The sequence below is a fragment of the Salmo salar genome, chromosome 05 (assembly GCF_965601325.2).
Source record: "Salmo salar chromosome 05, fSalSal1, whole genome shotgun sequence".
Lineage (NCBI taxonomy): Eukaryota > Metazoa > Chordata > Actinopteri > Salmoniformes > Salmonidae > Salmo > Salmo salar.
The window spans coordinates 9927624-9943231 of NC_138295.1; the positions used below are offsets into that span (position 1 = coordinate 9927624).

Here is a 15608-nt window from a genome sequence, read left to right on the forward strand (position 1 = left end):
CTATACGCCCCAAGTGACTGCTCCCTCCCTCCCTCCCCCCCAGTCTATACGCCCCAAGTGACTGCTCCCTCCCTCCCTCCCCCCCAGTCTATACGCCCCAAGTGACTGCTCCCTCCCCCCGTCTATACGCCCCAAGTGACTGCTCCCTCCCCCCGTCTATACGCCCCAAGTGACTGCTCCCTCCCCCCGTCTATACGCCCCAAGTGACTGCTCCCTCCCCCCCGTCTATACGCCCCAAGTGACTGCTCCCTCCCCCCCGTCTATACGCCCCAAGTGACTGCTCCCTCCCCCCCGTCTATACGCCCCAAGTGACTGCTCCCTCCCCCCGTCTATACGCCCCAAGTGACTGCTCCCTCCCCCCAGTCTATACGCCCCAAGTGACTGCTCCCTCCCCCAGTCTATACGCCCCAAGTGACTGCTCCCTCCCCCAGTCTATACGCCCCAAGTGACTGCTCCCTCCCCCCCTCCCCCAGTCTATACGCCCCAAGTGACTGCTCCCTCCCCCCCTCCCCCAGTCTATACGCCCCAAGTGACTGCTCCCTCCCTCCCCCCCAGTCTATACGCCCCAAGTGACTGCTCCCCCCCAGTCTATACGCCCCAAGTGACTGCTCCCTCCCTCCCCCATCTATACGCCCCAAGTGACTGCTCCCTCCCCACCCATCTATACGCCCCAAGTGACTGCTCCCTCCCCACCCATCTATACGCCCCAAGTGACTGCTCCCTCCCTCCCTCCCCCCCAGTCTATACGCCCCAAGTGACTGCTCCCTCCCCCCGTCTATACGCCCCAAGTGACTGCTCCCTCCCCCCGTCTATACGCCCCAAGTGACTGCTCCCTCCCCCCCGTCTATACGCCCCAAGTGACTGCTCCCTCCCCCCCGTCTATACGCCCCAAGTGACTGCTCCCTCCCCCCCGTCTATACGCCCCAAGTGACTGCTCCCTCCCCCCGTCTATACGCCCCAAGTGACTGCTCCCTCCCCCCGTCTATACGCCCCAAGTGACTGCTCCCTCCCCCCGTCTATACGCCCCAAGTGACTGCTCCCTCCCCCCCGTCTATACGCCCCAAGTGACTGCTCCCTCCCCCCGTCTATACGCCCCAAGTGACTGCTCCCTCCCCCCGTCTATACGCCCCAAGTGACTGCTCCCTCCCCCCGTCTATACGCCCCAAGTGACTGCTCCCTCCCCCCGTCTATACGCCCCAAGTGACTGCTCCCTCCCCCCGTCTATACGCCCCAAGTGACTGCTCCCTCCCCCCAGTCTATACGCCCCAAGTGACTGCTCCCTCCCTCCCTCCCCCCCTCTATACGCCCCAAGTGACTGCTCCCTCCCTCCCCCCCAGTCTATACGCCCCAAGTGACTGCTCCCCTCCAGTCTATACGCCCCAAGTGACTGCTCCCTCCCTCCCCCATCTATACGCCCCAAGTGACTGCTCCCTCCCTCCCCCATCTATACGCCCCAAGTGACTGCTCCCTCCCCACCCATCTATACGCCCCAAGTGACTGCTCCCTCCCTCCCCATCTATACGCCCCAAGTGACTGCTTCCTCCCTCCCCCCATCTATACGCCCCAAGTGACTGCTTCCTCCCTCCCCCCCCATCTATACGCCCCAAGTGACTGCTCCCTCCCCCTCTATCCCTCCCCATCTCTCCCTCCCCCCTCGCCATCTTTCCCTCCCCATCTATCTTCTATCCATCCCCATCTATCCTCCCTCCCATCTATCCCTCCATATCTATCCCTCCGTCCCTCCCCATCTATCCCCCCATCTATCCCTCCGTCCCTCCCCATCTATCCCTCCGTCCCTCCCCATCTATCCCTCCGTCCCTCCCCATCTATCCCCCCGTCTCTCCCCATCTATCCCTCCCCATCTATCCCCCCGTCTCTCCCCATCTATCCCTCCGTCCCTCCCCATCTATCCCTCCGTCCCTCCCCATCTATCCCCCCGTCCCTCCCCATCTATCCCCCCGTCCCTCCCCATCTATCCCGCCGTCCCTCCCCATCTATCCCCCCGTCCCTCCCCATCTATCCCTCCGTCCCTCCCCATCTATCCCTCCGTCCCTCCCCATCTATCCCCCCGTCCCTCCCCATCTATCCCCCCGTCCCTCCCCATCTATCCCGCCGTCCCTCCCCATCTATCCCCCCGTCCCTCCCCATCTATCCCCCCGTCCCTCCCCATCTATCCCCCCGTCCCTCCCCATCTATCCCGCCGTCCCTCCCCATCTATCCCTATCTATCCCTCCCTCCATCCCCATCTATCCTCTATCCCTCCATCCATCCTCTATCCCTCCCCCCGTCCATCTATCCCCCCTCTCCCCCTGCCTCCATCCCCATCTATCCCTCCCGCCCTCTCCATGTATGCCTCCCTCTCTCTCTCTCTCTCTCCATCCCTCCCCATCTATCTATCCCTCCCTCCCGATGTATGCCTCCCTCTCTCCATCCCTCCCCATCTATCCCTCCCTCCCTCTATCCCTCCATCCCCATCTATCCTCTATCCCTCCCTCCCTCCCCCTCCATCTATCCTCTCCCCTCCATCTAGCCTCTCCCCCTCCCTCCATCGGTCCCTCCCCATCTATCCTCTATCCCTCCCCATCTATCCTCTAGCCCTCCCTCCATCCCCATCTAGCCCTCCCTCCATCCCCATCTAGCCCTCCCTCCATCCCCATCTAGCCCTCCCTCCATACCCATTCCTCCCTCTATGCACCCATCCCTCCCCCCTCCATCTACCCCTCCCTCTTTTTCTCCTACCTGTACAGGGACACAGAAGAGGAATGAGATCAGGTTCATGATGGAGAGGCCTGGAAGCAGCTGTCTCTCCAGGAACATGGTGGAGTGGTAGTGTTCCCGGTCCTGTGCGGTGGCGTTGTGCTGGTGAGACGTGCTGATCTGGTGATCTACTATGATCATGTAGGTCATCATCCCCATGACTGGGACGCAGAAGAACAGGCTGACCAGGAACGACTTCCTCCATCTGGGAGAAGAGAGAGAGAGAGAGGTACGGAGATGGAGAGAGAGGTACGGAGATGGAGAGAGAGGTACGGAGATGGAGAGAGAGGTACGGAGATGGAGAGAGAGGAGTGATCTCGTCTAAATAGCCAGTGAGGAAAAACCCAAGCAGCTGAACTACTGTCGCCCGCTATCCCACACACCCCTCCCGCTATCCCACACACCCCTCCCGCTATCCCACACACCCCTCCCGCTATCCCACACACCCCTCCCGCTATCCCACACACCCCTCCCGCTATCCCACACACCCCTCCCGCTATCCCTTCCATTACTGTGTGATCTCTCTGCTGTGGTCCAGGTGACTGCCTGTGCGATCCTTCTTCACCAGAGATGCCTCGAAGCCCAGGTTCTGATAAACAGACAAAATGAATGAATCAATTTAACCCTCTAATTTACTAGGTAAACAAACTGATATCACATTGTCATTTAAAGAAACAACCGGGGGGATGAGATGATTGGCAGAGGAGAGGGGTTGGACGACTGAAGATAAATGAAGTACCTCTATGAGTTTGATGACGTCTCTCGGTCCTGTCACCTCCGGGTCGTACTTGATGTGGGCTTTGTTGGTTGCCAGGGCAACAGAGGCGTAGACGATACCTTTCTCTTTCATCATGCGGGACTCTATTTTGTGAACGCAGGAGGCACACGTCATTCCCCTGACCTGGAGAGAGGTGGAGAGGAGAATGTACTGTTAATACACACTTTAGAGGAAAAGGGGACATCTAGCAGGGGTGTAGCACATAGAAACATCTGGAACAGAGGCAGCGGAAATATCACTAGCCCTATAAAACATGATTGTGAGAATCCTCAAAAAAAAACAGATCACACCATTACAGTGTTGATTAGAATCAGAACACCAAACAGATCACACCATTACAGTGTTGATTAGAATCAGAACACCAAACAGATCACACCATTACAGTGTTGATTAGAATCAGAACACCAAACAGATCACACCATTACAGTGTGGTGATTAGAATCAGAACACCAAACAGATCACACCATTACAGTGTGGTGATTAGAATCAGAACACCAAACAGATCACACCATTACAGTGTTGTGATTAGAATCAGAACACCAAACAGATCACACCATTACAGTGTGTGATTAGAATCAGAACACCAAACAGATCACACCATTACAGTGTTGATTAGAATCAGAACACCAAACAGATCACACCATTACAGTGTTGATTAGAATCAGAACACCAAACAGATCACACCATTACAGTGTTGATTAGAATCAGAACACCAAACAGATCACACCATTACAGTGTTGATTAGAATCAGAACACCAAACAGATCACACCATTACAGTGTTGATTAGAATCAGAACACCAAACAGATCACACCATTACAGTGTTGATTAGAATCAGAACACCAAACAGATCACACCATTACAGTGTTGATTAGAATCAGAACACCAAACAGATCACACCATTACAGTGTTGATTAGAATCAGAACACCAAACAGATCACACCATTACAGTGTTGATTAGAATCAGAACACCAAACAGATCACACCATTACAGTGTTGATTAGAATCAGAACACCAAACAGATCACACCATTACAGTGTTGATTAGAATCAGAACACCAAACAGATCACACCATTACAGTGTTGATTAGAATCAGAACACCAAACAGATCACACCATTACAGTGTTGATTAGAATCAGAACACCAAACAGATCACACCATTACAGTGTTGATTAGAATCAGAACACCAAACAGATCACACCATTACAGTGTTGATTAGAATCAGAACACCAAACAGATCACACCATTACAGTGTGGTGATTAGAATCAGAACACCAAACAGATCACACCATTACAGTGTTGATTAGAATCAGAACACCAAACAGATCACACCATTACAGTGTGGTGATTAGAATCAGAACACCAAACAGATCACACCATTACAGTGTGGTGATTAGAATCAGAACACCAAACAGATCACACCATTACAGTGTGGTGATTAGAATCAGAACACCAAACAGATCACACCATTACAGTGTGGTGATTAGAATCAGAACACCAAACAGATCACACCATTACAGTGTGGTGATTAGAATCAGAACACCAAACAGATCACACCATTACAGTGTGGTGATTAGAATCAGAACACCAAACAGATCACACCATTAGTGTTGATTAGAATCAGAACACCAAACAGATCACACCATTACAGTGTTGATTAGAATCAGAACACCAAACAGATCACACCATTACAGTGTTGATTAGAATCAGAACACCAAACAGATCACACCATTACAGTGTTGATTAGAATCAGAACACCAAACAGATCACACCATTACAGTGTTGATTAGAATCAGAACACCAAACAGATCACACCATTACAGTGTGTTGATTAGAATCAGAACACCAAACAGATCACACCATTACAGTGTGTTGATTAGAATCAGAACACCAAACAGATCACACCATTACAGTGTGTTGATTAGAATCAGAACACCAAACAGATCACACCATTACAGTGTGTTGATTAGAATCAGAACACCAAACAGATCACACCATTACAGTGTGTTGATTAGAATCAGAACACCAAACAGATCACACCATTACAGTGTGTTGATTAGAATCAGAACACCAAACAGATCACACCATTACAGTGTTGATTAGAATCAGAACACCAAACAGATCACACCATTACAGTGTTGATTAGAATCAGAACACCAAACAGATCACACCATTACAGTGTTGATTAGAATCAGAACACCAAACAGATCACACCATTACAGTGTTGATTAGAATCAGAACACCAAACAGATCACACCATTACAGTGTTGATTAGAATCAGAACACCAAACAGATCACACCATTACAGTGTGGTGATTAGAATCAGAACACCAAACAGATCACACCATTACAGTGTGGTGATTAGAATCAGAACACCAAACAGATCACACCATTACAGTGTGGTGATTAGAATCAGAACACCAAACAGATCACACCATTACAGTGTTGATTAGAATCAGAACACCAAACAGATCACACCATTACAGTGTTGATTAGAATCAGAACACCAAACAGATCACACCATTACAGTGTTGATTAGAATCAGAACACCAAACAGATCACACCATTACAGTGTTGATTAGAATCAGAACACCAAACAGATCACACCATTACAGTGTTGATTAGAATCAGAACACCAAACAGATCACACCATTACAGTGTTGATTAGAATCAGAACACCAAACAGATCACACCATTACAGTGTTGATTAGAATCAGAACACCAAACAGATCACACCATTACAGTGTTGATTAGAATCAGAACACCAAACAGATCACACCATTACAGTGTTGATTAGAATCAGAACACCAAACAGATCACACCATTACAGTGTTGATTAGAATCAGAACACCAAACAGATCACACCATTACAGTGTTGATTAGAATCAGAACACCAAACAGATCACACCATTACAGTGTTGATTAGAATCAGAACACCAAACAGATCACACCATTACAGTGTGTTGATTAGAATCAGAACACCAAACAGATCACACCATTACAGTGTTGATTAGAATCAGAACACCAAACAGATCACACCATTACAGTGTTGATTAGAATCAGAACACCAAACAGATCACACCATTACAGTGTTGATTAGAATCAGAACACCAAACAGATCACACCATTACAGTGTTGATTAGAATCAGAACACCAAACAGATCACACCATTACAGTGTTGATTAGAATCAGAACACCAAACAGATCACACCATTACAGTGTTGATTAGAATCAGAACACCAAACAGATCACACCATTACAGTGTTGATTAGAATCAGAACACCAAACAGATCACACCATTACAGTGTTGATTAGAATCAGAACACCAAACAGATCACACCATTACAGTGTTGATTAGAATCAGAACACCAAACAGATCACACCATTACAGTGTTGATTAGAATCAGAACACCAAACAGATCACACCATTACAGTGTTGATTAGAATCAGAACACCAAACAGATCACACCATTACAGTGTTGATTAGAATCAGAACACCAAACAGATCACACCATTACAGTGTTGATTAGAATCAGAACACCAAACAGATCACACCATTACAGTGTTGATTAGAATCAGAACACCAAACAGATCACACCATTACAGTGTTGATTAGAATCAGAACACCAAACAGATCACACCATTACAGTGTTGATTAGAATCAGAACACTCACCACAAGTTCCAGGCTTCCATCAGAACCCTCATAGTTCTCCATGACAGAAGCAGTGAAGCCCAACTCTCTGACATACTCTGCTATCTTCAGAGGGTCCATCACCTCAGGGTTATAACGGACCTCAGCCTTACTAGCCATCAGGGCCACCAGCACAGAGTAGATACCTGCACAGTGGAACGCAGGACAATGTTAGACTAATGCAACATACCCATTTTAAATCACTTTTCTATGGAACTGATACATGAGTTTGATGCTAAAGGGAGACAACAGTAAATATATAAGTGATTAATGCCTTTACTAAAGGCCTAGGGTTTCCTGACCAGATGAAGGCTGTGGACTTGTACAACCCCCTCCACGTTTCTCCCATGTTACTTAAAAACTGCCATTGTACATCTTAAACTGACACCGTTTGTGACTCTTTTCCATCCCAGATACGACAGCTAGCTTCTGTAAAAAACAGGCTCCATGTCAGTGTTCCTAATAGAACTACACCATAGTTCCCATCACTAGTCAGTACCGGGTTGTGTTAATTACCAAAGAAAATGGACTGAAACGGGGAGTAAATCGTTGCAAAAATCGCAGGTCCTAATGAACATAACCCTGGCATGCACTAATGAACATAATCTCCTCTCACCGTGTTCATTCTTCAGGTTCCTCTCAATGTTAGCCACACAGGATGCACAGGTCATTCCACCAATCTGGATGAAGCATTTAGCGAGGGTGTTTGGGGCCCCCTTAACACACTGTGCAGCGCCCCTCTCTGGGTCGCTGTCCAGCTCCTTCTCCTTGACAGGGGTGGGGGACAGGGAAGAGGGCGAGGGGGGACTGATAACTGGGACGGTCAACAGCGAGTTGGTTCCTAAAAGGACAACATAGCAACAATGAGTTCCCATTTCATGTCGGTTTCTCATTCTGCTTTCTATGGCTGTTCTTCAGCTACTGTTCTGGGAAGTTTACATGAGTTACAAATAGACACAGATTCATTTGTTTTGCTTCACAGCACAGCCTTTAGGCTAGAGATACTATTAGGTGTAGGGTTGCAAAATTCCAGAAACTTCCCCAAAGACAGACATTTGTGTTGTATGATTCCCAGACTAAGTAGAGAGGGAATCCTCCCAACCAGGATCTCTGAAAAACCTGGGAATGTATGGAACGTTTGCTGAATTTTGAAACCCTAGTTAGGAGGATAAAAGAATACAAACCGCCCATCAACTCACCAGGCAGGAAGGCATCAAATCCCATGTCCTCTATGGCCTCTCTGAGCTCCTCTGGTTGGGTGAGGAGAGGGTCAAACTCAAACTTCCCTCTGTGATTGGCCAGCGACACCTTGGCAGACCGCACCCCCTTCCTCTGAGAAAGCATCCCCTCGATGGACTGAACACAGGACCCACAGGTCATCCCCTCTATATGGATCAGGGCCGTGGCCGTCAGAGGCTGGCTGTAACAGGGCTGGGTGGAGGAGAGGCCGGCCTGGGACGATGGTGGTGGTGTGGTGGATGTAGGGCTCCAGGGTTGAGTTTTAAACGTCCCCGGTGGAAGGGCCTCGATGGCTTGCTGTAGCCCAGACACAGTCACCCTCCCTGGGTCGTAGTGGATGGAGGCACTCTCTCTCTCCAACAATACCTCTATGGAGGTCACCCCAGCCAGCTTGGAGATGTTATCCTGGATATTTACCACACAGGAGTGGCAGTGCATGCCAGTCACCCTGAGGATAGTCTGGGCAGAATCTGTAGACACCTCAGAATCCTCAGTGGAAGATTCCACTGGTGCTGGGGGTGATAGGGCAGCGCTTAGCAACCGCTCCATCTCACTGACGGACAGCTGCAGGGGGCGGGGCTTGGACTTGGGTGTGGCTTTGAAGCCGGCCTTGGCGATCTGGGCGATGATGTCGTCGATAGTGATGAGGTATGGCAGGTAGAGAACCGTGGCCTCCTGGGAGTCTAGAACCACTGAGGGAGAACACAACATTCATAAATTATAATCTCCAGGAATCCAAAAGTATCACAGTGTTGAGGGTTTTTTCCAGATTATTCCTGACCCTGAAATGCAAGTTAATTTTAAGTGAGAATACTAGACTACAACCTCCCATATTTATTCATCGCTATAGAATGCCAAGTCAGATAAAGGACCAGTGCAGTCAATTTTTATTTTACTGTGTTTTAGATAGATCTCTCACACACACACTATGAGATTGGAATAATACTGTGAAAACAGCTGTTTGAAAATAAGTTTCAGCCTGTTTTAGTGGGATGGAATTTTGGCCTGCCTGATGACATCCCCAGCTAGTAAATTAAACTTTAATTTAAACGCAACATGCAACAATTTCTAAGATTTTACTGAGTTACAGTTCATAGAAGGAAATCAGTCTGTTCAAATAAATTCATTAGGCCCTAATCTATGGATTTCGCATGGCTGGGCAGGGGCGCAGCCCTGGGTGGGCATAGGCCCACCCACTTTGGAGGCAGGTCCAGCCAATCAGAATGAGTTTTTCCCAACCAAAGCTCTTTATTACAGACAGAAATACTCCTCAGCACCCCCCCACCCACCCTCTGATGATGATCCCACAGGTGAAGAAGCCGGATGTGGAGGTCCTGGGCTGGCGTGGTTACACATGGTCTGCGGTTGTGAGGCCGGTTGGACGTACAGCCAAATTCTGTAAATTGACGGTGGCGGCGTCTTATGAAATTAACACTAAATGATCTGGCAACAGCTCTGTTGGACATTCCTGCAGTCAACATGTCAATTGCGCGCTCCCTAAAAACTTGAGACATGTGTGGCATTATGTTGTGTGACAAAATGGCACATTTTAGATTGGCAATTTATTGTCCCCAGCTTCTCTTTTATTTCAACTCATGAAACAACTTTACATGTTGAGTTTATATTTTTGTTCAGTGTAGTTAAAAGACTAATAAGAGAGTTCAACATCTCTGCCAATAACAGCTAGTTTTCCTCTCCCCACTCAGACCACTCCCAGACAATCCTAGCTAAATTCTTGCTTGAGAAATTGCTCTTTGCTAAGAAGCTATTTCTGTTTCTTTTTGACCATTTTAATTGAAAACAATCAAAGTAAAGTACTTCATTGTTACCAAGAAATGATTTGATATTGAAATGGCTGCATTGAACCTTTAGCAAGATCAGCACTACACTTGATCAGAACTCATTGAGTCACGATCAAATGATAATGGCCTTCAGTGTAAAACGGCTGACTACTACGCAATTACAAAGTAACCTTTGATTTTCTCAACTCCTTTGAGCTTGCCAATCTTCCCTTCGATGGTGGTGGTGCAGGACAGACAGACCATGCCCTCGATCCGCATCTTCACCAGCTGAGGCTGTGAGGATGTGGCCGGGGCTGACACTGTGGCAGGAGCTGGGACAAGAGTTTCCTCTGTAGGGCTATTGGATGTAGGGACCTCCAGGAGGGGGGCCATGCTACTAACCACCTCCCCCAGCTGCACTACACTGATCAGGGAAGGGATGAAGGTAACGGACACCCCCCTCTGGTCCTTGTTCTCCTGGACCTCCAGGACCGCCTGGAGCTGAGCTAGCCTCGTCAGAGCCTCCTGTTGGGCTTCAGGGGTGAGAAGGGCTGGGATGGGGACCAGCTGGGTCTCCGTGAGGACCACGGAGGCTGTGGTAGTGTCTGAGAGGATGGAGTCAAACCCCATGTCCTCCACGGCCTCCGCCAGGGACTCTGGGGTGTGATGACTGTGGTCGAAGATGATGCTGGCATTCTTCAGCTCCAGAGACACCTACCAGAAAAAAATATCAAACAAACAGAATAATTAAAAACACTTTATACTGAATCAACAGAAGTGACAGCTGATGTACACTAATGCAGTTTCTAAAACTAGGCTTTCAAACTAAACAGAATTATACAGCGGTTATAAAATGATGCCATGGAGACATGCAGTCATTGACAGCCATAAAAATCATCATGTCATGGTTACTATGTAAATCAGCATAATTCTGAGATTCATGACATGGGCTGAAATCACATACACTGAGAGTGTTACTAAAACGTTACGAAGCTACGATCAATAGGACATCAAATCTATTCCACATAAACAAGTAGTCTGAAGATAATCCTCGTGCAGATTCAAGAGGAAGTCACCTGGAATGCATTTCAATTAACATCGACCGGATCGGTGTGTGTGTGTGTCCGCGGAACGGTTGAGCTAACGTGATTAGCATGAGGTTGTAAGTAACAAGAACATTTCCCAGGACATAGACATATCTGATATTGGCAGAAAGTTTAAATTCTTGTTAATCTAACTGCACTGTCCAATTTACAGTAGCTATTACAGTGAAATAATACCATGCTATTGTTTGAGAAGAGTGCACAATTATGAACTTGAAAATGTATTAATAAACCAATTAGGCCCATTTGGGCAGTATTGATCTAAATTGTGCCTGGGCTAGCACAACACAATATGGCCTTTATCTGGCAACTCAAAGATGGTACAAAACAAAATACATGGTTTCTTTCCTTTGTATTATCTTTTACCAGATCTAATGTGTTATATTCTCCTACATTATTTTAACATTTCCACAAACTTCTAAGTGTTTCCTTTCAAATGGTATCAAGAATATGCATATCCTTGCTTCTCAGGTCCTGAGCTACAGGCAGTTAGATTTGGGCATGTCATTTTAGGTGAAAATTGAAAAAAGGGGCGGATCCAAATTAACAGGTGAGCATTGTTAAAAGTTAATTTGTGGAATTTCTCTCCTTCTGAATGCGTTTGAGCCAATCAGTTATGTTGTGACAAGGTACGGTTGGTATACAGAAGATCGTCCTATTTGGTGAAAGACCTATTTGGTGAAAGACCAAGTCCATATTATGGCAAGAACAGCTCAAATAAGCAAAGAGAAATGACAGTCCATCATTACTTTAAGACATGAAGGTCAGTCAATCTGGAACATTAAGAAGTTTGAAAGTTTCTTCAAGTGCAGTCGCACAACCATCAAGCACTATGATGAAACTGGCTCTCATGAGGACCGCCACAGGAAAGGAAGACCCAGAGTTACCTCTGCTGCAGAGGATAAGTTCAATAGAGTTACCAGCCTCAGAAATTGCAGCCCAAATAAATGCTTCACAGAGTTCAAGTAACAGACACATCAACTGTTCAGAGAAGACTGTGCGAATCAGGCCTTCATGGTCGAATTTCTGCAAAGAAACCACTACTAAAGGACATCATTAATAAGAAGAGACTTGCTTGAGCCAAGAAACACAAGCAATGGACATTAGACTGGTGGAAATCTGTCATTTGGTCTGATGAGTCCAAATTAGATTTTTGGTTCCAACTGCCTTGTCTGTGTGAGACGCAGCGAAGGTGAACGGATGATCTCCGCATGTGTGATTCCCACCGTGAAGCATGGAGGAGGTGGTGTGATGGTTCTTTGCTGGTGACAGTGTCAGTGATTGATTTGGAATTCAAGGCACACTTAAATAGCATGGCGACCATAGCATTCTGCAACGATACGCCATCCCATCTGGTTTGCGCTTAGTGGGACTATCATTTGTTTTTCAACAGTGTGATGTGAGAGAGTAATGGAGTGCTTCATCAGATGACCTGGCCTCCACAATCACCCGACCTCAACCCAATTGAGATGGTTTGGGATGAGTCGGACTGCAGAGTGAAGGAAAAGCAGCCAACAAGTGCTCAGCATATGTGGGAACTCCTTCAAGACTGTTGGAAAAGCATTCCAGGTGAAGCTGGTTGAGAGATTGCCAAGAGTGTGCAGAGCTGTCATCAAGGCAAAGGGTGGCTACTTTGAAGAATAAAAAATATATTTTGATTTGTTTAACTACATGATTCCATGTGTGTTATTTCATAGTTTTGATGTCTTCACTAACATTCTACAATGTAGAAAATAGTAAAAAATAAAAATGAGTAGGTGTGTTCCAACTTTTGACTGGTACTGTATATAAAGAGGAGGAGTGCATTGGCCTCAGAAGCTTCCAGCATGTTCTAGTAGCAAAACAATGAACCCATATCTCTCTAACACACACACACACACACACGGAAACTTGTGATTAACTGACGCCATCACATGACCACTCAGCCCTGACTGAACTGCAAGTTAAAAACACAGGAGGGAAGTGTGTGTTCACGTACCAGAGATGATCTATGTTTTCCTAAATGTGTGTGTGTGTCAGGGAGAGCGAGAGTAAATGAGAGAGAAAGACTGTCCTTTCCTCATACAGTCTACTACTGTTTTGAACTTTGACACTAGTCAAAAACTATCCTACAGGCCTACCGTCCACGTGCAACAACAACCTATTCACTCCTCACTTAAAGGACATGTACTGTTCCTTACAATGACACACATTACTGTCCCCAGACCCTTTAAAGGAATTGATGACATTGCCCATCCGCCGTCTGCTACCCGTTCAGCCGGTTATCGACCCACAATAACCAAATGACAGTCCTGTAAAGACCAGCTTTCTGTCAGGAACAACGCCATTACATTACATCCTCATTAGCCTGTGCCTGAGGGGTAAACACACAGAGAAGGCCAGGCCACATTTACTGCCATCTAGGACATTATTACAGCTGCTACACGGAATTAAGGATCACTGTATATCTTCAATTAAGCTATATAAACAAGCCACCCCCTTAGGGGAGAGGAGGAGGAGGCTGAGGTGCATCCCAAATCACACCCTATTCCCTGATTCCTTGGTCAAAAGTAGTTGAGAATAGGGTGCGATTTGGGATGCAGCCTGGAAATCAGATGCTATGGGATATTTAGTTGGGTGAAATGAATACAAATTATAGTTGTTAAGAGATAAAATAAGGAAACATTTTTGCTGCTTTCTCAATTCTAGCTAGTTAGTTTCACATCTAGTTTATAAAATGTTCTGAAACTGAAGAGAAAAAAAAAGAAAAAAAAAATAAGCAAACTCTGCTATTTTAAATCTCTGGAAATTGTGCAATGGTGTCAAGTCTATGGTGGAAATGCAGACTTGGCAGTTTGAAGACATTCTGTTTGAAAGGTGAAAGACTGATGAACACAAAGCTGTAAGGGTGAAAACATCCTTCAGATCCGGTCAAATCAGTTGGATGTGTAGGTTATAGTCTAACATTTACATGTCACACAAAGGCCTATCCTATAAAGTTGTGATACACATGTTAAAACACATTGGCCCAGTTCCCAGATTGCGGATTCCTGGACCCAAAAAATAAAAATCATGCTCACTGGAGTCCAGGACTAGGCTTAATGTGGGTCTGGGAAACCTCCCCTAAATGTGTACCGGACCCACCTTGATGTGTACGACTCCAGGAAGACCCCCAATGCGCTGCTCAATAGACTGAACACAGGAAGCACAGGTCATCCCCTCTACACCCAGGCAAACTGAGCTCAGCTTGACCTTCAGCGTCATTGTAAGTCCTTAGTCTGGAAACAAAACAAAGGACATAGCATGGTTTAACAAAGAAAACATTTTCACATTCCAAAAAGCAAACAAGGGCATAAGCTAGACTATTTATGAGCACATGACAAGGATCTCGTTTCCCACAGCAAGAGAGTAAACAGAAATGAAACAGGCCAGTAAATATTACATTGACGTCATACACTCCAAGATAAGGATTCGTCAATGGGCTGATGTGCAGCAGCCCCTCTCAATAAATCACAAGGTCCAAAACTAAAATGTTCTATTTCTTACATGTCACTCAGAGACCCTTTCATACCCCTCCTTCCTACCTAACATCACACATATCTCCATCACACTCTGAAAAGCTGTAAGGAAAAACATTTTATGAACCCCCCAAAAATGATCTACTTACCCATCAGCTTCACATACATACACACATATATAGATAGATATATATATATCTCCGAAAATAAAATCTGCACTACTGCTGTTTTGAGGATCAATCCATATTGTAGCTACCAAATACCAGACCAAACACAAGGCATTGGACGTATACAAAAGAAATCTTGCTTATCCCAGCTCAGGAGCCACTGACAGTGCAGTAGAAGAGGAACATGTCGTTGCTTTGACAGTAGAGAGATAGGGGCTATTAGCTACATCATTGTGTGGCAGGGGATCTGATTTGATGACGCTCCAGCCACTCCACTTGCCATGAACGACTTAAAGGAACCAAAAAAGGAGAAGAGTCCGCCGGAAGCCAGAAGTTCAATCAAATTCAATATGCTGATTGTTAGTAGGGTTGATACTTATGCAGGGGGGGGGGGGGGGGGGGTCGTTCCATGTCATTTCAGCAAGTCATGACACCCACCATCTCAGATTCTTCCGAAATTGTTTCTGTAGTTAGAAAGATTATCATTCCTGCAACATTTTTTTTGTTGAACTATAATTAGATTTCTGAGAAATAAAGCTAACTGATTGCACCCAAATTGGCATTATAAATGTATAGGATTCATATAATCTTCAAT

General features: G+C 46.4%; 2 protein-coding genes across 2 annotated transcripts in view; both read right to left on the reverse strand.

Moving 5' to 3' along the window:
- Nucleotides 1–10416, reverse strand: part of LOC145879491 (copper-transporting ATPase 1-like) — a 48624-nt gene extending 38208 nt beyond the window's left edge. Inside the window, exons 1-7 of the mRNA XM_082975024.1 lie at nucleotides 9755–10416; nucleotides 8426–9157; nucleotides 7843–8067; nucleotides 7209–7372; nucleotides 3497–3658; nucleotides 3270–3346; nucleotides 2740–2962 (exon numbers count right to left, since the gene is read on the reverse strand). Of these exons, the coding sequence (XP_082831150.1) occupies nucleotides 2740–2962; nucleotides 3270–3346; nucleotides 3497–3658; nucleotides 7209–7372; nucleotides 7843–8067; nucleotides 8426–9157; nucleotides 9755–9821 (1650 nt within the window). The 5' untranslated portion in view covers nucleotides 9822–10416. The remainder of the gene's footprint in view (nucleotides 1–2739; nucleotides 2963–3269; nucleotides 3347–3496; nucleotides 3659–7208; nucleotides 7373–7842; nucleotides 8068–8425; nucleotides 9158–9754) is intronic.
- Nucleotides 10033–14609, reverse strand: LOC100196483 (ATPase, Cu++ transporting, alpha polypeptide). The gene is given in 2 exon segments (NM_001141512.1): nucleotides 10033–10960; nucleotides 14473–14609. Coding segments are annotated over 2 exon segments (663 nt in total). The 5' UTR covers nucleotides 14593–14609; the 3' UTR covers nucleotides 10033–10417.
- Nucleotides 14610–15608: the final 999 nt, after the last annotated feature.